Source organism: Sinocyclocheilus rhinocerous, unplaced genomic scaffold (genome assembly GCF_001515625.1).
Source record: "Sinocyclocheilus rhinocerous isolate Xijiao unplaced genomic scaffold, SAMN03320098_v1.1 scaffold869, whole genome shotgun sequence".
Lineage (NCBI taxonomy): Eukaryota > Metazoa > Chordata > Actinopteri > Cypriniformes > Cyprinidae > Sinocyclocheilus > Sinocyclocheilus rhinocerous.
Window position 1 is genome coordinate 579802 of NW_015653483.1, and position 22947 is coordinate 602748.

General features: G+C 36.8%; 3 protein-coding genes and 1 pseudogene across 6 annotated transcripts in view; all 4 read left to right on the top strand.

Moving 5' to 3' along the window:
- Nucleotides 1-3889, top strand: part of LOC107716314 (ras and Rab interactor 2-like) — a 54975-nt gene extending 51086 nt beyond the window's left edge. For all 3 annotated transcript variants that reach the window (XM_016522688.1, XM_016522687.1, XM_016522689.1), the window contains 4 exons: nucleotides 1115-1423; nucleotides 1545-1676; nucleotides 1822-1985; nucleotides 2135-3889. In XM_016522688.1, the coding sequence (XP_016378174.1) occupies nucleotides 1115-1423; nucleotides 1545-1676; nucleotides 1822-1985; nucleotides 2135-2452 (923 nt within the window). In that variant the 3' untranslated portion in view covers nucleotides 2453-3889. The remainder of the gene's footprint in view (nucleotides 1-1114; nucleotides 1424-1544; nucleotides 1677-1821; nucleotides 1986-2134) is intronic.
- Nucleotides 3890-7423: 3534 nt separating this feature from the next.
- Nucleotides 7424-12014, top strand: LOC107716316 (sialin-like). The gene is made up of 9 exons (XM_016522692.1): nucleotides 7424-7706; nucleotides 7856-7943; nucleotides 8029-8115; nucleotides 8246-8364; nucleotides 8486-8647; nucleotides 9362-9494; nucleotides 9627-9774; nucleotides 9888-9978; nucleotides 11000-12014. Exons 1-9 carry the CDS (start codon nucleotides 7461-7463, stop codon nucleotides 11129-11131), a joined length of 1206 nt encoding a protein of 401 aa, XP_016378178.1. The 5' UTR covers nucleotides 7424-7460; the 3' UTR covers nucleotides 11132-12014.
- Nucleotides 12015-12282: 268 nt separating this feature from the next.
- On the top strand, nucleotides 12283-19569 carry LOC107716315 (elongation factor 1-alpha 1-like). Of its 2 annotated transcripts, none has more exons than XM_016522691.1 (8): nucleotides 12283-12508; nucleotides 14105-14322; nucleotides 14418-14597; nucleotides 14687-14983; nucleotides 16776-16926; nucleotides 17075-17331; nucleotides 17413-17647; nucleotides 18757-19569. In XM_016522691.1, exons 2-8 carry the CDS (start codon nucleotides 14179-14181, stop codon nucleotides 18879-18881), a joined length of 1389 nt encoding a protein of 462 aa, XP_016378177.1. In that variant the 5' UTR covers nucleotides 12283-12508; nucleotides 14105-14178; the 3' UTR covers nucleotides 18882-19569. The 2 variants fall into 2 exon arrangements, with proteins under 2 accessions (XP_016378177.1, XP_016378176.1); XM_016522690.1 differs by having other exon boundaries at nucleotides 12284-12508; nucleotides 14139-14322.
- Nucleotides 19570-19872: 303 nt separating this feature from the next.
- Nucleotides 19873-22947, top strand: part of LOC107716274 (DNA ligase 1-like) — a 4332-nt pseudogene continuing 1257 nt past the window's right edge.

The following is a 22947-nucleotide window of genomic DNA, read 5'->3' on the forward strand; positions in this document are numbered from 1 at the left end:
TATATATATATATATACATACAGTATACCGTGCGGCCAGAGCATATCTGTTGTCAGACCACTTATGATGGAGTTGCTTCCCTCAGTGGTCCAGTGTGCTGACAGAAGCAGTGCTGTCAGCATTTTCCAAGACCTGATTAAACATTACGTTCTGCTCTTTAGATCAGATGATTTTAGTTACACATACACTTCTAGTTTATAGATGATTTTACAATTTAGGTATGATCTTCAAGCCCTGCTTGCACAATCAAAGTTACAAGACAACTTGTTGCATTGAGTCATATGTGAGCATACCAGAGACTCTTGTGCTTCAGGAGACATTTTGTAAATGTTGAAGAGTTTTGGAAAAGCAGGTGTAAAAATACTATAAGCAGGTATTCCCCTTTAAAGCAGGAAATGGAACAAACCACGTCGTACATCCCAGTCAATATACTCATGGTCACAGTCAGTTCATCCACAAATAGACTTGCCGACAGACGTTTTGTTCACTTTTTGGAGGGATTTTATGTTCCAATTTTTTTCTTCTGTTCCTTTGCCTTCTATAGTTACTATTTTCAGAGTGCACCAAAACAAATTCCAAAACATATGTGATGTAATGGCTATAAAAAAAGTCATTTGGATATTTTTTTTTAAATCATGCTGGATAACATGATTGTCAAGTTTATATAAATTAGTGAGTAGGATTTCTGGATCCTTGCTGGAGAAAATACTTTTATAGCAATTTTAATTGGAAGTACTTAAAAAAATAATATATTTTTTACAATTTTTGAAAATACTTTTATAGCAAGAATTAGAATTATTTCTGAGGGATCATATGACACTGAAGACTGGACTAATGGCTGCTGAGAATTCAGCTTTGCCATCACATGAATAAATTAAATTCTAAAATATATTAAATTAGAAAAAAATATTTATATTAAACTGTGATGTTTCACAATATTACTTATTTTTACTTTATCTTTGAACAAATAAATGCGAACAAATGAGAATGTCTGTTTTATAAAAAAAAAAAAAAAAAAAAACTGCATTTAGCTTTGACCTGTTACGTATTTATATGCAGTTATTCTAATTATTTCTATTTCTATATAATTATTATATAACGTCTTTTTCCTCAGATCAGGTGATGGAGAAAGCCATGTACAAGTGTGTGCTGAAGCCCCTAAAGCCTGTGATAGAGGCCGCCTTGCGGGACTTCCAGGTGAGCAGTGGGACTTGGCAGCAGCTGAAAGAGAATCTGGTTTTGGCCAAAGCCAAGCAGCCCCAGGAGATGGGTGTGGATGGAGCTCTGCCCCCTGACCCTGTTGCCATAGAGAAGATTCGCCACAAGTTCCACAACATGTGCAAGATGTACTCACCTGAGAAGAAAGTGTCTCTGCTTCTCAGTGTGTGCAAGCTTATCTACACCATAATGGAGAGCAACTCAGGTACACGAGCGTGATGCATCTGTGTGAAATCCATGAGTGTGGTTGCACACAAAATGATCATAATACTTCTGCATAATTTGATTTCAATTCATGATTTCAATTTTTGTTGTAACAATGACAGGGAGGATGTATGGGGCAGATGACTTCCTGCCCATGCTGACGTATGTGATGGCCCAGTGTGACATGCCACAGCTGGACGCTGAAATAGAGTACATGATGGAGTTACTGGACCCATCACTGCTTCATGGAGAAGGTACATTAGAAGACCCCAGTGGGTTCCGCATATCCGTCACAATCATTGGGCTACTGCAATAACTGCTGAAGTTATTATTATTAATTATTCATTTCATTGGGTATCAAACTTTTTTAATGTTCCAGTTTTTTTTATCTGATTGTAGGAGGCTATTACCTGACCAGTGCATATGGGGCAATGTCTCTAATCAAGAACTTCCAGGAGGACCAGGCAGCTCGTGTGCTGAGCTCTGAAACCCGTAACACGCTGCACCAGTGGCACCGCAGACGCACAACCCAGCGTACCACACCATCTGTGGATGATTTCCAGGTCAATTCCTTATTAGACATGGTCATATAAGTTCTATTCTCCCTTTTCTTCCTTGAAACAATAGAAGTTTAGGAACATAAATATGTGTTCTTAAACGAGCTTGATATATATTGGGATTTACACCTAGATTTCTTCTTGTGTGTATTCAGAACTACTTGCGGGTTGCGCTGCAAGATGCAAGCAGTGGCTGCACAGCCAAAACCCTTCAGGTGCAACCTTACTCCACAACGGAGGATGTGTGTCAGAAATGCGCAGACAAGCTTAAAATTTCGGACCCGGAGAACTACGCCCTTTTCCTCTTGACGGATGAAACCACACAGCAGCTGGCCCCGGACACTCACCCGCAGAGGATCAAGGCCGAACTGCACAGCCGCCCGCAGCCACAACTCTTCTTCTTTGTGTACCGCCAAATCCAAAACCTCACTGTCCCTTCAGACCAACTCAACGACAACACTGCACCCAACTGAGAGAGCAAACCTGGTTTCCATTGGGTCCTCTCGAAACTCCTTCTCAGCCACATTTATTCATCTCCTTCCTTAGGAACACTGCTAACGTCTGCATTGTTTTGAAAAAGGGAGGGATGCGGAAAATGTGCTTAGAGGGAAATAGGGAAGGAAGGATGTGTCTGACAGATGCAGCGTTTTTTATGCTCCGTCTTCACTATTTTCAAAACGTTTTGGGAAGTGGCACGAGACCATCACGAGAGAATAGCTGTACCCAAACTGCAAATGTTACAGTATGCCTGTTTATTTCTTTATGAATGTTCAAACACATTCAGGTTAGCAGAGAAACAGCAGCATTTTAGTATTTATGGGTAGGCTTTGCACGTTCCATGTTAAATATGCTACAAAATTGTGCCTTCCTCTTCCCAAAGCTCTACATACCTCTCCTGCCTCCTATTCCTCGCCAGGCTGAGAGACTGTGGCATTTTTTGGTATGACTGCATTGACTTTTAGAAAGTTCATTCCTTCAGCATTCGTACCATGGACATCTCAGTCCCTAAGGACATTGTGGACAATTGTGTTTTTGGCAGTTGCTGGTAAACTGCATTCTGTTTATATATGATTTATTGTTATAATATTGCATGTATCTCTGTGATAAGACCAATTAAAGAACCAGGCATTGTTGCCAGTGATGTTTTATCATAATGCTTTTGTATGAATTATGATCATTAAGTTTTGTTAAAGTCATTAGTAGTAATGGAGATGATAGAAATGGTGAGGTTTAGTTCTAAAATACTGTACTACTACTGACAAGCTAAACATTTAGAGCTTGTGGTAATCTGCATCTCTGTTGTACTGATTTTGGTTTTGACTTGCAGAAAAAGGGCTTTTGACAAGTAGGACAGATGGAAAGATCTGTGTAAAGTAAGAAAGAATATGAAAAAAAGGACATGGATGTTTTAAGTGAGTTAAGAGTCATTGGTAGAAAATATAAACGAACAGAAATGGTGTTTGTGTCACTGTAAAGTGCTATCAGGGAATACCGAGATGGATGAGTAACATAGAGGAGAATAGTTCTTTAACATTCATAACTATACTCATAACCTCTGCAATAACGTACCAAGTATTTCATGTTCTACTAATGTACTATATGTTTGCATGTTTTGATGTAAACTCGGGGCATTGTTTTTTTGTTTTTAAGAGACCAGGGTGCTGAAATGCTCTAATTCCATGTAACGATGATATAGAAACACTAGTCACGTCTGAAACACAAACTATATGTTTCAAGTCGTGAAATGTATTTTAACAAGATATTTTAAGTCTGTTAAATGTATACATATTTATATGCAATCTGTGCAGGAATTTTCACAGATTTGAAAAATATTGTGTATTCATTTGGAGAAAAGCTCATCCTCATTCTTTAGTCAGTTCTTCATATTTGCCTTTTTTAATGTACTCTTTGCACACAATAAATTAATGTTGAACATTTATCATCTCTGTCAACTTTTGTTACGAGCTTCCACAAGTCTTAGCCTTTTCTACATTAGCGGGTGGTTGGGTACCCTGCCAGTTCCTTTCTTGGACTAGGTAAATAATTTCCACTTCATTGCCATGAGGGCTTGTACTTCCCACATTACTGATTCCACATAAATTGAAATCATTAGAAGGCTCCTCTGACTGTTTTCTCACTGTCTTCCACAAGTGAGGATTATTACTGTGTGTGTGTGTGAGAGAGAGAGAGATAGAACAAGAATGTTAGAATGTTAGTTTTATTTATATAACACTTTTCATAATGGACATTATTTCAAAGCAGCTTTACATTAAAAAAATTTAAAAATTCATAAAAATCGAAGAAAGAAGTTTGTAACACATTTAGATAATGCATGTGTTGACTTTACAGTAAAATGTAACATTTAAAAGTTCACTGTGAAAAATTGAATACATAATTATACTAATGAAGATCTTAAAAGCCAGCTGAATCCTGCTGATTTAGACCAGATTTGAATTTCCTTAAAGCATGGACTGCTGTAATACTTTAGCCCCTCTTAGTGGATAATTATTGCAATGATATAAAGCTCACAAACTAGAAAAGGCACAAAATCTTTTTGGTAATGGATCCTTAAAAGCAACAGTCTGTCAATGATTAAACCATGAACAATCATAGTTTAATATAAAAAGGCCACATCAATAAATATTTCATGGGAAATATTTTATACATACACTACCAGTTAAAGGTTTTTGAACAGTAAGATTTTTTATGTTTTTTTTTAAAGAATTATCTTCTGCTCACCAAGCCTGCATTTATTTGATCCAAGAATATTAGAATGATTTCTGAAGGAGCATGTGACATTGAAGGCTGGATTAATGATGCTTTGAAATCACAGGAATAAATTACATTTTAAAATATATTCAAATAGAACGCAGTTATTTTAAATAGTAAAAATATTTCACAGTATTACAGCTTTTGCTGTATTTTGGATCAAATAAATGCAGGCTTGGTGAGCAGAAGAGAATTATATATATATATTATACTGTACTGTATGTGTTTGTTATTTTGTTTTTATGTTTATCTGTGATTTTTATGATCATTACTCCAGTCTTCAGTGTCACATGATCCTTCAGAAATCATTCTAATATTCTGAATATTAGATAATATTCAAAAACAATTATTATTATTAATATTATGTTGAAAACAGCTGAGTATAATTTTTTTTCAGGTTTCTTTGATGGATAGAAAGTTCAGAAGAACATATATATTTTTTTTACCTCTACAATCAGTAGAGGTCTGCTGGTGACCACGGGACTTTTATTATGGTATGTATTTTTGCTGACGGTGAAACACGGGTTCGGCATTCAGAGTGTGTTGTTGTGTTTCTGGTCGTCTGACCAGAAGAAAACTGCCGGAGAGGAGAGCAGCCGCTGAAGATGATGGAGCATTCAGCGTCAGACTCAGAAACTGAAGATCATGTCCAGCCTTTACTACGCCGGAAAGACACCGGAAACAATCAGAAAGGTAGCCGGACATTAACTATGAATGCCTATTATGTATTTATGCAGTTTTACAACATGTCACGTAAAAAGTCCGCTGGTACCATCCGTGCTATAATATTAGTACTTACAAAGTAATAATACATTTGAAAATGCAGTTGTAATAGTTGTGCTTAACTGACAATGTTCAGCTGCATTGTAAACTTGTAATTTGCTAGAACAGCTCGTGTTGAGAACTTCCTTATTGGTTTATAGTATCCATAAGATGTCTCAGTTATTCAATCATCCCAAAAGTGCAGACTTCATCTCTTTAGTTGAGTCAGTGTGATATAATTGACGCAGTATTTGATGCAGTCTACATGAATAATTCAAGAGCTTTTTCAAAACATCCAGGCACGTGAAGGAGGAAGAGCATTGGTCATGCAGGTAGCTGCCCTAAAAATATATTGTCATAACTTGTTTCCGCCTGATACTATACTATAGTAACTCTAGTTATAACTGTAAAATCATAATATGTTAATTTCAGATGTCTTAATCTTTTGTTACAATATGATTTATTTATTATTATTATTTAAAAATGTAATACATGTTTTGTGAACAATGTGTCAATAATGAATGATACAGATTTAGGAATCTATCGAACAAAATCATAACTTGTAAGTCAATAAGTAAATGATTTGAATGAAAATTTATTTTCAGTCTTTAAGAAAGACATCAGAAATGCACAGGTATATGCAATATTAACCCCTTAAGTTTAATTTAATTTATGTTATACTTTGCTCATGTATTTATTTTAGGATTTGTAAGTAATATTTTTGTTAATATTTAAAACATATTTTAATGTATTTCTCTTTCAATTCAAGCTGCTTGAATTTATTGTGTTTGTGTTTAACAATGACAATGTCTGTTATTTAAAGTGGTTTTAACCCTTGTGCGGTCTTCGCTCACTTCTGACCGGAGAATTTTACAATTTACATTTTTAAAAATCGTAGCTTCATCAGGATGGTACGAAACTTGGTGACTTTTATGACACTTGGTATGTGCACACACACAAAAAAAATTGAGGGCATGATTCGAAAAAGCTAAGTGGTTGTAAATAAAATAGTCACACTCATGGTCTTCGGTCAAAAATGACCGACCATAGGAAATGAATGGGAAATGGGGGGGAAAATTGAAAATACAGAAAAATTTTGTGTGTACAATCTACAAATCCCCCACAATGCAGAAAGAAATTGCACAGCAATGAAGGGGTGAAACTCTAAAACATCTAGAGTGCAAAATCAACACACCAACTCACACACGCGCGGACACACACTTGAACACACACCTATGAATTGGACACTGCAACTATGTAAAATAAAATCAATAATTCAACTACAATGCAGTAAAAAAGTGGACAGCACACACTCACAGACACACACATACAGAATTATACATACTCAAATGAATTGGTATGGCTATAACCAGATAGCCAAAATGAGTCAGAAGACTGAAATAAGAAGTTAAAATCAGATCAGATTAAGCTCTGATAAAGCATTCCTGTTCATTTTTGTTACATTTTTATAGAATTTTAATGTTTTGTGTATCAAAATGCTTTCTGTGTTCAGGTTTGAATGTAGTAATAATAATGCAAAAACCTACACTTCAAATCAACAAAAAAAACAACAAAAAATATAAACCTTGACAAAAAGTAGTCTTTGAGAATGCCTTAATATACATTTAAATCCACAACCTAATAAAAGTAAACAATTATGTATAAAAACAACTAGGGAATTCACAAGCCTCTCTATAGAGTCCTATACAGGAATCTAGTGGTTACACCATGAAATTACAGGTTTTTCCCTTTTTTTGCTCTCACCAGGAGGTGCTAGAAATTTACTAAATATCTTCTTGGAACATGGTCTTTACTTCATATCCTAATGATTTTTGGCATAAAAGAAAAATTTATAATTTTGACCCATACAATGTTTTTTTGGCTATTGCTAAAAATATACCCCAGCGACTTAAGACTGGTTTTGTGCTCCAGGGTCACATATTTAGTTCAATGTCTCAACAGGCCAGTGTGTATGACTGGGATTCAGAGACTCAGGGCTGGATCCTGGGCTCTTTTTTCTACGGATACATACTTACTCAGATACCAGGTGGCTACTTGGCACGTAAGTATGGTGCCAAGTGGCTCTTTGGTATCGGCATCCTTTGCACTGTGATCTTCACCCTGCTGACTCCAGTAGCCGCTGATCTGGGAGCTGGTTACCTCATCGCTGTCAGGGTGTTGGAAGGCATTGGGGAGGTAACCTCAAAACTCATTACCTACCATATGGATTTAGTACTTTCTGTTCTTGTAGTTTGCAAGTCAATGTTTCAATGTTGCCTTAGATGATATAGGTGTTATTCATTTAGGAAAATAAAAGTCTTAAAAGGTTATTCTTGTGCTTTCAGGGAGTGTCATATCCTGCTATGCATGCGATGTGGGCATCATGGGCACCACCTCTGGAGAGAAGTCGACTACTCACTATCTCTTACACAGGTGCCCTGGTTTGATTTATAACAATCTACTCAAGTTTTTGTGTATTTGTACTATTATTTCTCTTTTTTTCCCTTTCCGCTTACAGGTGCTCAGCTGGGAACTGTAGTAGCCCTTCCTCTGTCTGGCCAGATATGTTTTTACCTAGACTGGACTTACGTCTTTTATATATTTGGTAAGTTTCATTATACTACGCATTTAAAGGTGAACTGTGTGCAGCATAAAATGTAAGGCTAAAGATGCTTTCACAGACTTTCCTTAGTACACTCTAAATGCACTTTATTTGGTTTGTTTACAAATCATAGGAGCTGTTGGACTTCATTGGTTTGTCCTTTGGGCTTACTTTGTCAGTAACAGTCCCAGCTTACACAAAAGGATATCAGAGGATGAGAAGACCTACATAATGGCATCTTTAAAAAATGAAGTAGGCAACATTACAGTGATATCATACAGTGTCTGTCTTTAAGTTGATATATATTTTTTCTCAAACCAGATAATGTTTGACTCGTTAATTGTTTGTTAAAATGTGCCATTTCCTGCTGCAGCTGTCCCCAACCACAGATTACATCCCATGGACATCAATTCTCAAGTCTTTGCCATTATGGGCCATAGTTGTGGCACACTTCTCTTACAACTGGACATTTTACACTCTGCTGACTCTCTTACCCACCTACATGAATGATATACTCGGATTCAGCATCCAGCAGGTGAGTGCAAAAGCAGGGCTGACACGTCTTTTTTTTTTTTAATGATCAGAATTTGTATTTTTACCAAATTTATTTTAATGTTTTGAATGCTTTGTAAGCTAATGATGAAGATTATTATACATTTGTGATATTTATTATCTTTTTTACTTTGACTTATCTTCATCTTCCAAAATAAAAATTGTGTTTTCCATGTAGAGGTTGGTAAGAGTTAATATCTATCTATCTATCTATCTATCTATATGAAATAAATCTCTTATGCTTGCCAAGACTGCATTTATTTAATCAAAATACAGTAAAAACTGTCATATTCAATATTCTAAAAATTATTACAGTATAAAATAACTATTTTCTGTTTTAATATTTTAAAACATAATTTATTCCTGTGATAGCAAAGCTGAATTTTCAGCAGCACATGATCTTTCAGAAATCATTCTAATATGCTGATTGAAACTCTTTGATGAATAGAAAGTTCAAAAGAACAACACTCATTTTAAATAAAAATATTTTCTAACATTATCCTCACTGTCACTTTTGATCAGTTTGATGCATCATTGCTAAATAAAAGTATCAATTTATTTAAAAAGAATGTACATACCCCAAACTTTTGAACAGTAGTGTGTTTAATATAAAAATAGGTCATCTGGGAATGATCATTGACTCTCATCATAAGGCCCCTTTGCCGTTTAGTGTGTGAACTCACTGTGTCATTCTCAGAATGGAATGCTCTCGGCTTTGCCCTACCTTGGTTGTTGGTTGCTGGCTTTGCTGGGTGGACAGCTGGCAGACCTCCTGAGAGAGAAATATCTTATCCGCACTGTAATTGTGCGTAAGGCATTCACTATAGTAGGTAAGGAATTCTTTCTACTTAGTTTGCCGAACAGTGCTCATTTGAAAAAATATTGATGGGATGATTGAGCTGGTGGTGTGAAGTCTGTTAATGCTTTGAGTAAATCAGTGTGTCCGTTTTGAATGTGTCCAGGAATGGTGGGACCAGCCGTCTTCCTCGTGGCTGCTGGCTACACTGGCTGTAACTATGTCTTGGCTATAGCCTTCCTCACCCTCTCTTCCTCTCTAGGGGGCGTTTCAGCCTCTGGATTTAACATCAACCATTTGGACATTGCTCCCTCGTAAGACGAGGCTTTTTATTGGCAATTATACAAGTTTTATGGTTTAGGACAACTGTACATGCATGAAACCCCTTTACTTTCATATATACATTAATCAAATGTTTTCTTCACAGATATGCTGGGATATTGCTTGGGATCACAAACTCATTTGCCACTATACCTGGCATGGTGGGCCCTGTAATAGCAAGATCTCTGACCAAATCTGTAAGTTACGATTTATTGCATTTATGTATAAATGTAAAATATTTTATCGTTTTTTATGTAAAGACTACATTACATTGTGACATTTGCTGCAAAAAATTAAGAAAGTTCAGACCTGCCAACCTGTACGCATTTTGCGTAGCGGGTACGCATTTTGACCTTAAAGTACGCTGGTACGATTTGTCACTCTAAACTACGCAAAAACCCGGTGACCTGTCCACGCGCAGTAAACAAGCAACAGAAAAAGATGAGGAGTTCAACCAATCAGAGCGTTTTCCGTTTTTTTTTTTTTATTTCTCTCCAAACTGGCTCTGTTTGTGTGTCCGTGAGTTGTGCGCTGAGATGAGGAAACATGTGTATGGTATTTCCTGGAGTCGTGAGCTCTATTTCTTCGGTGATGCATATGTGGACTTTCTGCGCAGGGGCGCCCTCTAGTATCCAGTATGAATGAAACAGACATTACATGTGTTCATAGCACTAAATAATGGCCAATCTATAAAAATAATACTTCTCTCAAAATAAATTTAAGGTAGACATGTGATAATCCATGTTTTTCTACAGTGTACAACAATGTACTGGAGTTTGTTTTTTAAAATAGCATTTAAAATCGCTAAAAAGAACTCTGTTGTGCCAAACCATCAGAACCAAACTGAAAACTGTGTTTAAAAAAACGGAGGTATTTATTGAAACTTGGGCTAACTGTATTGTTGCATTCCTACTGTTTACTCTAAAATACTGTATAACAGGAATATCACAAACTGAGTGCAGACTCTCAGTACTAACCTATGAAAAATATTTAACATGAAGTCTAGCATTTTGCACATTGTGCAATTACGATTTTGACATTAGCCATCAAGGAGCTTCAAGTAATGTAGGAATAGGCTATATGACCCCCGGTATCACCCCATATGATGCATAGCCTATGCATAAATGCAAACATTAAATGCTTATTTTCAAGAGAAATCAATTTTTCACATTTGTGATAATGAAGTAACAAATGCTTAAATATTTTGTTTTTATCTAGAACACCATTCCAGAGTGGCAAATTGTCTTCTACATCTCTGCCGCAATCAATATATTTGGAGCTGTTTTCTTCACAATTTTTGGCAAGGGCACACTCCAGCCTTGGGCTGTCCAGAGAATACACATCCGATGAAACATGTCAACCATTAGCCATTTCCAAAAGGCCGAAGGGATGAACCTATTGTAAATTCTATAGAGATCTTAGCAGTAGTTACATGTGGTGTGCAAACTAATGAATATTGCACAATCCAATGTTGTTGTTTTTTAAGCATACCAACAAACACCATGATTTTTGGTATTTTTTTATTGGTAATATCTGTATTTGTTATACATGTCAGTAGTTTTTCCAGACAATTTTTTTAAAATTGTATTTTAATTAATTTTTTAAACAAAGGTGCGATAATGAAGGGAATAATAAACGTGTATCTTTATGGTACATCCAGTCGTGGTAAGGAGGTAAAAGTTTTGATCACACGACCACTGTAGTATAATTCACTCTTGTGAGCCGAGTCTGTTTAGTGAATGAAACCCTGTGTGAATCAACAGTTACTGAATTAATCTGACTCGCTTACAAAACCGCAAATTAACTTGTGAATTGTTTTGGAGTATAAGGCTCGTGAGACCCAGTGTCGCTGTAACACAGTAGTAAGAACTATATCAATTTTATTTCTGATTTGCTAAATCTGTTCTGTTGAAAACTGAAATAATCTCATCGTTTGGCTACAAAAAACTAATAAAAAATTGCATTTTCCTCAACTCTAATAAACTAATCGTTAAGGAATTGGAATATTTTGTGATTAATGTGCCAATGAAATATGCTTTATTGTTGGCCTATGATTAGCACAACATGCCTTACCCATGCTCAAGCAACAAGCCTAAAGGGGAATTATCGTTTAAATCATGTCTAGTTGTTGTGTTTTAGACTTTTTTTGTACACTATAACTGATTTATGTTTACATTTTCTATTTCATTCTGTTTTGTGCAATCGCTACTAAGTGAAACAAAATGAATAAATCCGTGTAAACACTGTATGTTGCACAATCTGTCAATGCCAAGATGCTACAAAACATGCATCAACGCCTGTCAAATATCGAATAAAATTATCAGTCATTTATTTACTTGACGTGCATTTATTTATTTATAAATTCAGCTTGGACCTCTTTTTTTTAAAATTCTGTTTGAGACCAACATTTTCGTCGAATAATTAATTGCGTCACCTTTGAAGCCATCGCAGCAGCAGCAGGTTGTGTGCACCTGACACGTTGGTTTAAAGCAAATGCGTTCGCAGAATAAACTCATATTTCCTTTCCCGTCCGTCAATTCTACATTTTATTTAGCTGTTTCTTAATAATAGTCGTCTGACCTCAAGCATCCTCAGTGACTGATGTAGGCAGCAATGTCGCGCTAGTCTGCGCATGCACAGTCGCGTTCGTCGGGTCTGTATTATAAGATCAGACGCGCCGTGATCAGCCTCTTCAGCACCGTTCCAGTATCCCGAGCACACGCGCAGGTACAGTACCGCACATTCACACGCATCTTTATCTGCGTAATCAAAAAATAAACCCAGCAAACGAGTCTGTAATTAGAAATGTAGATCTTCTGTCGATATTTATGTTTTCTAAATAGTTGTCGCTTGTAAGACCTTACTGATGTTTGTATTCGACATTGCGCTAGATAGTCTGGGAATGGGAGAACATGGCGGCAGCTGCAGGGGAAGGGATTGCACTATTAAATCCCCTAGACATCTGAAAGACCTCCGTCGCCTGCTGATCTAGACGACTAATATTGCAGTGTTTTTGAGCAAATTAACACCGAAAGGAATAGCTTTCTGAAGTCATGTCAGGCTGATGCGACACAGGAATAATTTAGAGCCCTTTTTAAAGAATGCGTCTGTGTTAGGTAGGTACCCTTAACAAGAATAGTCCTCATGTTAACCTCTCAAATTAAGCTGGGAATTAGCTTCCTTACACCAATGGCAGTCCGGCTCTTGCTTTAAGGAACGTCTTTGAATTCTGTCCCTGAGGAATTACTCATTTGTACACCTTACAGCTCATTGAAAGTGATGCTGATACAATAATCATAGACGTTGGGTTCATGATGCAGCCAAATCTTAATGCACTAGCTTAGAATGGAATATGAATTCTAGCTTAAACAGCTGTTGCAATATCTTTATTTTTTTTCTTTTGAAAATATTGGATACATGAGGGCTCACAAATGGCTGCCAGTCTTTTAAATCAGTAGGCAAATCTTTACAAAATGGAGGTCTGCAGGACAAAGATGTACCAAGCATGAAGAAAGGCATGCCCAGTCTGTTAAAGCGTTGCTAGTTATTTGGCAGAACTAGAAGCCTTAACAGCCCGAAAGGATAAACTTAGTGCTGGTCTGAAGGTTGAAAAAAGATGGCATAGTGAATACCATATTTGTTAAACAAATTTCTTTGTCTGCATTTCTTTGGGTGTTCATTGAGTGATAAACAAATGATGAGACATTTCAAATCTGCAGTCACAGGGAGCCATAGACATTGCTTAGCTAGTATTTGCATAGGTCATTCTGAGAGAATTACTCCCAAAAATTAGATTTCTGTCATTGTTTAACCAGATTTCCTGCGTGGTTTACTTTCTTTAGCAGAACACAAAAGGAGAACTTTTGAAGAATGTGCAGGTCGTTCTTGTCCAATATGATTTTACATCCTTTTTAAAGCCTTACATCCTCAGTCACCATTCATTTTCATTCAGTTGCAAAAAAATGGCCAGAATATTCTTTAAATTTCTCCTATAATATTCCATAGAATAAAAGTCATACGGGTTTGGGGAGACATGGGTGTGAATACATGCAAGAATTTTCATTTGGAGGTGTACTACAAATTTCTCCTATAATATTCCATAGAATAAAAGTCATACGGGCTTGGGAGACATGGGTGTGAATACATGCAAGAATTTTCATTTGGAGGTGTACTATTCCGGTACTGTATCATCGGATCTACTGACGAACAGTGCTTGTGTTTAAATGGCCACTTCTTAAGATCCTGGAATTAGTGGGTTTAAAATTGGATAAAAAGCATCCTCTAGCAAGGGAACATGTGTTTAACGTAGTTTGTCTTTTATAGAATTTGCACAGTGACTGTTGGTGTCTGTGTAAAGCTTTACAGTTACATTGGCACTTTAAATAAAGCAATCAGCCATGGGAAAGGAGAAGCTCCACATCAACATTGTGGTCATCGGCCATGTGGACTCCGGAAAGTCCACCACGACTGGCCACCTCATCTACAAGTGTGGTGGGATTGACAAGCGAACAATTGAGAAGTTTGAGAAAGAGGCTGCAGAGGTATGATGGAGATATTGGCGACATTTAAATTAATATATGATTACAAACTATTTCAAGCTGTTATATAATAGAATGTATATGTGTCTCACTCCTAGATGGGAAAAGGCTCTTTCAAGTACGCCTGGGTGCTGGACAAGCTTAAAGCAGAAAGAGAGAGAGGAATCACCATTGACATCTCCCTGTGGAAGTTTGAGACCAGCAGATATTATGTCACCATCATTGATGCTCCAGGACACAGGGACTTCATCAAAAACATGATCACTGGAACCTCACAGGTTAGGAACTTAACAGGCACACAAATATATTTGAGTAGCTGCTATTTAGAAAAAAATTAAGAATTCCTTACGGTTTTTCTGAACCTCAGGCGGATTGTGCCGTGCTGATTGTAGCGGCAGGTGTCGGAGAGTTTGAAGCTGGAATCTCGAAGAACGGTCAGACCAGAGAGCATGCTCTTCTGGCCTACACATTGGGTGTAAAGCAGCTGATTGTGGGTGTCAACAAGATGGATTCCACTGAACCCAGTTACAGCCAGAAGCGTTATGAGGAAATTGTGAAGGAAGTCAGCACCTACATCAAGAAGATTGGCTATAATCCTGACACAGTAGCATTCGTGCCCATCTCTGGCTGGAATGGAGATAACATGCTTGAGGCCAGTCCCAATGTAAGTATGACAGGGGAAATAAAGTATTGTTTCCGTTAAGGCTACACGATTAATGAAAATATAACCGAAATTGTGATATGGCTTAGTGCAATTATCAAATCGAAAAGGAATGTTTTATTTAAATCAATATATGCACTGCGTGTTTCAGAGTGAAATGCAGCACTGTGTTCATTTACACACATGCAGTTCATCATGATCGTGTTCTCAGCGTCTCAGTGGTTTGGTTTGCAGTGAATTTTGCTCCACACAAATGCTGTTTAGGTTGCTTTATAACGTGTATTTGGGAACACAACATGCGCTAATCATCTTCCCAAAATTTTATGAACCATCTGTTGACAACAGAAGAGAAGATTTAAGGGCTTCCTGTGGTTTTCCACCAAAATAAAAGCTTGTTGTTTGAACGTTTGAAAATTGTGAAATGAAAACAGCCATAAACACTAGTATTGTAATGTTACAGATCTGCCGTAAAATAAAATTATTTTAATATTTCTATTTTTATTATTTTTGCTGTAAAATAGTGTGGTATTTCTTATTTTGTTGAATATTTTTATTTAGTTATAATCAAAATATTGATTTCAGTAATAATTATTATTGGTCATATTAATATATAATCACAAGAATGTTGGTCATATTGTGCAGCCTTACAAACAAGCACAGCAAACTTGGAGCTTAAAAAAAACTAGTGCTGTCAATTGATTAAAAAATAACTAATTAATTGCACATTTTTTTCTGAAATTAATTGTGATTAATTCCACCTAACATTTTTTTTAATATACAGCTTTTAAATATACTTTTATATTGCAATAATTTCACATTTAATCTTCAAATTAATGTAGAAACAACATAAACACATTTTTAATATTTGTTTAATGGCATCTTTTTTTATGACTGAAGGGGAGTATCACTGATACGAAAACTACTGATGTCTCTAGGAAATTGTTTTCTTTTTCCTAATATTTAACTATTGACTAGCCATTCAACATTACAGTATAATTGAGAGCTATCTATTTTAACATTTAGTAGACTTCAGACTTGTTCAAAAACAACTTCTAATTTAAGTGAACTTAAAATAATCTTAACATAAACCCATTACAATGAATGTTATATTTACCTGTGGTAACTTGGTAACTTCATTACTTAACTGACAATATAACTACGACACTGCATGCTCGTAGTTTCATTTGCACTTTAATATGAAACACAGTATAACGGCTGACAGGACAGTCGTATTTACTGACATATGGCCTGACAACATCTCATCTGACCGCAGATCACTGTTGTTCTACTGAAGCTCCCTTATCACCTGTACCTTTTCCGTGCTCATTTGACAAGTGCCTGACGCTAAGGTGAAGTTGGAGTGCGTGTCTGAAAAGTCTCTCGTTTGATGTGGCCGTAAAGACGTTCTGCGTCTAAATAAACGCAATTCTTGTCAAGAAAAAAAGAGACAGAAGCAGCAGTTGTGAGTGGGGTGGCCAACCCTAGCTCCGCCCCTGCGTTAATTTCGTTAAATATTTTTAACGCGTAACTGAAACAAATTCATTAAAAATTAATTGTGCTAATTTTGACAGCACTAAAAAAAACACATTTTAAATCGCAGTTGCAACTTTAATCAGAAAAATCAAAATTAGATTTTTTCCCCCCAAATCATGCAGCCCTATAAGTTTCCATGTGCCAGTATGGAGCATTACACAATTCTTCAGTGAAAATTAATAATTTATATTTGTGCAAAATGGCATCCCAGCAGGTTGGTTCCAATCAGCATCTTCATTAGGTTTCTTTGTCTTTACTTTAGATGACTTGGTTCAAGGGTTGGAAGATTACCCGGAAAGAGGGAAATGCATCTGGGACCACCCTATTGGAGGCTCTGGACGCCATTCAGCCTCCAACACGTCCAACTGACAAAGCCCTCCGCCTACCTCTTCAGGATGTCTACAAGATTGGAGGTTTGAATTTATACAAGCAAACTATATTGCAGATGGTCTACAAATAGAATACATTTGACCTGTTTTTGTCTTTGTTTTGTTAAAAGATGATAAGGCATATTTCTGCTAACATAAAGCAGAGCTGAATTAAATACATTGTATTCACTAGGTATTGGAACTGTCCCTGTGGGCCGTGTGGAGACTGGAATTTTGAAGCCAGGTATGGTGGTGACCTTTGCCCCTGTCAACGTGACAACTGAAGTCAAGTCTGTGGAAATGCATCACGAGGCTCTTTCTGAGGCCTTGCCCGGGGACAACGTTGGCTTTAATGTAAAAAATGTCTCTGTCAAGGACATCCGCCGTGGCAACGTCGCTGGAGACAGCAAAAACGACCCACCCCAGGAGGCCGCCATCTTCACTGCTCAAGTGAGCTAAATTAACTTCAATTCTCACTACTCACTTCAGCAAACCTGCGCAGTCATTACAAGATTCATTCTTTCCCATCAGGTGATCATCTTGAACCACCCAGGGCAAATCAGCGCTGGCTACGCCCCTGTTCTGGATTGCCACACTGCACACATCGCTTGCAAGTTCGCAGAGCTTAAGGAGAAGATCGATCGTCGTTCTGGGAAAAAGCTTGAGGACAACCCCAAGAGCCTCAAGTCAGGAGATGCGGCCATCGTCGACATGATCCCTGGGAAGCCCATGTGTGTGGAGAGCTTTTCAGAGTATCCTCCTCTGGGTAAGTGCTATTGCAACATCCCATCCCAAGAGCTGATTCATCCCTTCATTGCTGATTTTTAAAAAATTCAAGTTAAGGTAACTGAAGTTAAATTCATTATATATGTATTTTTTCCTCTTGATAGAATATCATTCCTCTTTTACAGATTTCTGAAATCAATGCCAAACAATTAAGATGAAGAAAAAAATGTATCACTGATTTAATGATACCAAGTTGATAACTGATGTTATATTCAGATTCTATCATTTACTTCCAAACCAACTTTTATTCTTTACTGGAATTTTTTGGACCCCATTAAATTTCATTATATGTGACCCTGGAGCACAAAACCAGTCTTAAGTCGCTGGGGTATATTTGTAGCAATAGCCAAAAAAAACATTGTATGGGTCAAAATTATCGATTTTTCTTTTATGCCAAAAATCATTAGGATATTAAGTAAAGATCATGTTCCATGAAGATATTTTGTAAATGTCCTACCATAAATATATCAAAACTTAATTTTTGATTAGCAATATGCATTGCTAAGAACTTCATTTGGACAACTTTAAAGGCGATTTTCTCAATATTTTGATTTTTTTGCACCCTCAGATTTTCAAATAGTTGTATCTCGGCCAAATATTGTCCTATCCTAACAAACCGTACATCAATGAAAAGCTTATTTATTCAGTTTTCAGTTGATGTATAAATCTCAATTTTGCAAAATTGACCCTTATCACTGTATTTGTGGTCCAGGGTTACATATGGACAAAAACATTTTTTGGGTTAGCTATCCTTTTTGCAATGTTGCATTGAAACTGAGGTAGTGTCGTAGTGATAGGTTATTTCTTCTTTACATCCGAATTAAATGGATTGGAGAAGTCTGGAGAAGTCCACATACAGAGAAGTCTGTCTTTTCGGAAGATTGAGTTATAACATTTTGATTAAAAAAATTACTTAAACATGCACAGATGAATCATAAGCATTTAGAAAATAGATTTTTATTTCATCATACCAACTTTTCTTATTAAAGCCATAGTACAACTATTCCAGTAGGTATTCTTTTCAGAATCAGTTTTAGGATGACAGGGATAATGAACACATGACCTGCTTGGATTATTTTTGGTTTGCAGGTCGTTTTGCTGTGCGTGACATGCGTCAGACCGTTGCAGTGGGCGTGATTAAAGGAGTGGAGAAAAAGACACCGACTAGCGGAAAGATCACCAAATCTGCTCAGAAAGCCCAGAAGGTCAAATGAATGTTGTGTTTGACTGCCAACTCCAGAGACACATATGGAAAAGCAGAGGTCATCCAGCTCTTCTATCCTATTGGCTGCTTAGGTTCCATAGTCAGAGACTGCTTAATAGTTCCAATGCATCGCAAAAGTATCAGAAGGAAAAAAAATTACTAACAAAAGCAGTCATTTAGATAACACTAATTTGTATGTTGACGTACTGTAAGTCTTAAATTCACACCATTGAACTCATTTAATAGTGTTTTTAATAGCTGTGCTCTTCTCTTCGATGATAGCTGTTGAAACCATATGTGATTTTTTTAAATCTTGAGAGGTTTGACCTCCTGCTCTGGAGTGCAGTTTTAGCCTGGTTCTCACAATGTTGTCTTCGCTTGTTTTAGTGCTTGTTTGCAAAATACCATGTATTCAGTATCCACTGGTGGTGAGCTACTTAAATGCCAATATTTAGAAAACTTTGAGAACCTTTATGTTTAGCTTTGCAGCACAATGAAAACCTAAAATGAAGCTTTTAATCAGCCCATGTCTGGGCTCACGCAATCTTTGGTGCACTGACAGCTTTATGTTTAGCACTTTGACTGGCGTAGGCTAACCCTGCACAAGCACTTGTTGACTTTAATTGGCACCTTAGCTACTGCACCTTATTATAAAAAATAAAAGCTTTCATGTCATATTAAAGATGTCTCAACCATAATAATTGTGTTTGTGTTCATTGTTGATCATTTACCTTTGTATTTAAGAATCTTCAGTACTGTATTGTGAGCTTATTCAACTAAAGTTATGACAAAGTCCAAAAAAAAAAAAAAACTGCTATCTTTCAAACCATTTATGAACAAAGTCTTGGTCTTTTACACAGCGTAGTCTTAGGTCTTAGTCTTCTTATAGACACAAGAGTTTTCAAATAATGAGATTTACCCTCATGTCCATTTATTCACAATTTAAAGCATACACAGCTAAAATACATGGTTCCTTGGTGTGCTGGATAAATTGCCACAAGATGTCGCAAGTGATGCATTTCTAAAATGATTCATTAGCAGCTTATCGGTAGTAGTAATATAAGTAGATCTGTTATTTTATTAGTCAATAGCTGGCCTAATTAATAAGAAATATTATCCATGTTTTCAGAACAGATTTAAACAAGAGTTTACAATAGCACTGAGATGCTTTGAAATATAAATCTCACTCCTATAATATTAGCTTTCCCTTTTCACTGTTTAAAAGCTTTTCCTGTTCTGCACAAACACTAGAGGAGAGAAGTTTTACTCCACTTCATATTTCTCAGGGTAGATTTATTTTTCAGTCAAATCAGTGTGTACTGTATTGCCCTGGTGAAAAAAAGTACACTTCCATAATGTACTTAAAGTGCTCTATTTTAGCTCACTAATTAATATACTAAAAATTCTTCTTTAGTACTTCTTAAGAACATCTAAGTGTACTCAACTGTGCTATTTTGGGACACCATGAATATGAACTAAAATGTGCTAAAAATTTATTTAAAAAATTTATTTAGGTACCACTTGAACCCATCTTTCATACAAAGATAGGTTCAAGTTTACTACAAGTGGTAACTAAATACATTTTTTAATACAGAGATAGTATGTTAAAAGCACATTTTAGTTGATATGATTTCTGACAGGCAGTTCACTCTCCTGTGATGTGATCCTGTCCCCCCCACTATGAAGAAATAGTGGCGACTAGCAACGGTTTGGTTACCCACATTCTTAAAAATATTTTCTTTTGTGTTCCACAGAACAAATAATGCAATACAGATTTGGAACGAACGATAGACAAAAGTAGGCTAAGTGAATAATGATAGAATTTTCATTTTTGGGTGAACTATCCCTTTAAATAGTCTATTGAAGTCTTAAACAGATTTTAAGTAAGTAAAAGTCAACGTACAAAATATCAAACCAATATAATTAATATAATTAATAAATAGTCCTAAAACTAGCACCTGTCTAAATTTTTGTCAGTAAATTTAGGCTACCCTAAATGACCACCGGAAACCCTAATAAATACAGAAATAACGTCACGTAAAGATACGTCATAACACAGAGGAAGTGAGAAATTTCGAAACGCAGAGGCTGGCACAGTACCACCTGTATCCTGATGTCAGTTCCAGAAACCTTCATTTAATGCAAAACCGCGCGCGTATAGTAGCTTGTACGTCTGTCATCATGAAAGCCAGAGAAAACTGAGCAGCTTCCGCGCGACAAGCCCTGACCAACCCAAAGCCAAAGCTGAAACAAAAGCAAATGCAAATGGGAAAAGTAAAGAGCAGAGAGCTCACCAGATGACTGACAGCTTGGATAAGTGTCCGGGGCGCGCCGGGGAAGCAGGAAGCAACGGAGTGAAAAGGATAAAGATCCTAATGACTGTGAAAGTGAAGACAAACCTCATGAAACCCCAGCACCAAAACGGAGAACCATTAATCGACAGAGTAAAAAGCAGCGGGATCTCAGTCAGTCTCCGGAGATCTCCGAGAGTAAGCACGAAGGAAACCGCACTTCGACATCTAGAAGAGCTTCTGTTCCCAACAACGCAAACAATGTTGACGAGAATGACAAACAAGACAGTGCAGAAAGCAAGCAACAGAGTAAAAAGAATGACTGTGAAAGTGAAGGCAAACCACAGCAGACCGTCAAGAGCAAGTCCGATGGAAAACCAGCACCAAAACGACAGAGTAAAAAGCAGAGAGATAATTTGAACCTTGACAAAGAAGAATCTCTGGAGAGCTCCGAAAGCAAATCGGAAGCAAAATCCACAAAAAAACCTAGGCGGCGACCTGAATCTGCTACTAAAACAGGTTTTTCTGACGCGAGTAACACACAGGACGTTTCTCCGGCGGTTAGCGCGCGCAGCTCTGATCGCCAAAAGAATAGCGCAGAAAAAGCAACTGCAATGAGAGGGCTAAGCGTCGATGACACACTGGGAAAAGCAAAGCAACTGTAAAAGCAAATGCGATGTCAGTTGCTTAAAGGGGTCATATGATGCTTTTTTAAAGATCATTATTTTGTGTATTTGGTGTAACAGAATATGTTGACATGCTTTAATGTTCAAAAAACACATTATTTTTCAAATACTGTACATTATTGTAGGTCCTCTATGCCCCGCCTCTTTCAAACGCTTCGTTTTCTACAAAGTCCCTCCTTCCGACAAGCGCAGTCTGCTCTGATTGGCCAGCTGACCCAGTGCATTGTGATTGGCCGAACACCGCAAGCACTCGTCGGAAATGTAACGCCCCTTACCATAATCGCGAGCTTCATCTTTCAAAATAAATGTGAAGACAGAGCCCGAAAGGGGAACAGAGTCGCGAAGTTGGTATGTGTTTGTGATGTTAAAATGATCTAGCTCCAGTTCTCTGTTGGACTTTGAACTGCATCTGCTGTCGAAACGAGGCTTTAAAATCAAAACAATATAGCGGCAATTTCTACTATTACAGACAAGAATATAAGGGTAAATTGTAAATCAAGTTGGGGGGAAATAATCGCATTAAACACCACAAGAAATCTATCAAACATCTGAAACAACAATATGCCCACAAGCAGAGGCGAACCAAGACGAAGTGGGGGCCCCAGGCAAAATTAATAGATGAGGCCCTTCTAAAAGATTATTTTGTTAATATATCTTCGTTACCTAGATATATATTTATACAACATAAAAAAAGTAGTTAAAACACATATAATAGAACAAATTCTTTATTTAAAACAAAGTGCTTATTCTTTAAAAAAAATTCAATCTTCATCTTTATGGCAGAAGATACAATACTGTACAATACAATTTTGACGATACAGTACAATCTTCATATTTACAGTAACGGATTGTCACCTTAAAAATTGTGCTTACGAGCCTTAGCTACAGCAAATGCTGCCACTATGTCCTTCATATCCAAAACATATTTATGTTCCATTCAATTGAAATTAGTGCCAGTGCTGACAGCCTATCTTGGTTCATTGTTGACATGAGGTATGTTTTTATCATCTTTACTAGTTTTATCAGTCGACAACTAATTATGTTAACTCAACTAATTTAATGTAGAAGAGCTAAATAAATAATGTCAACTAAGTAAATG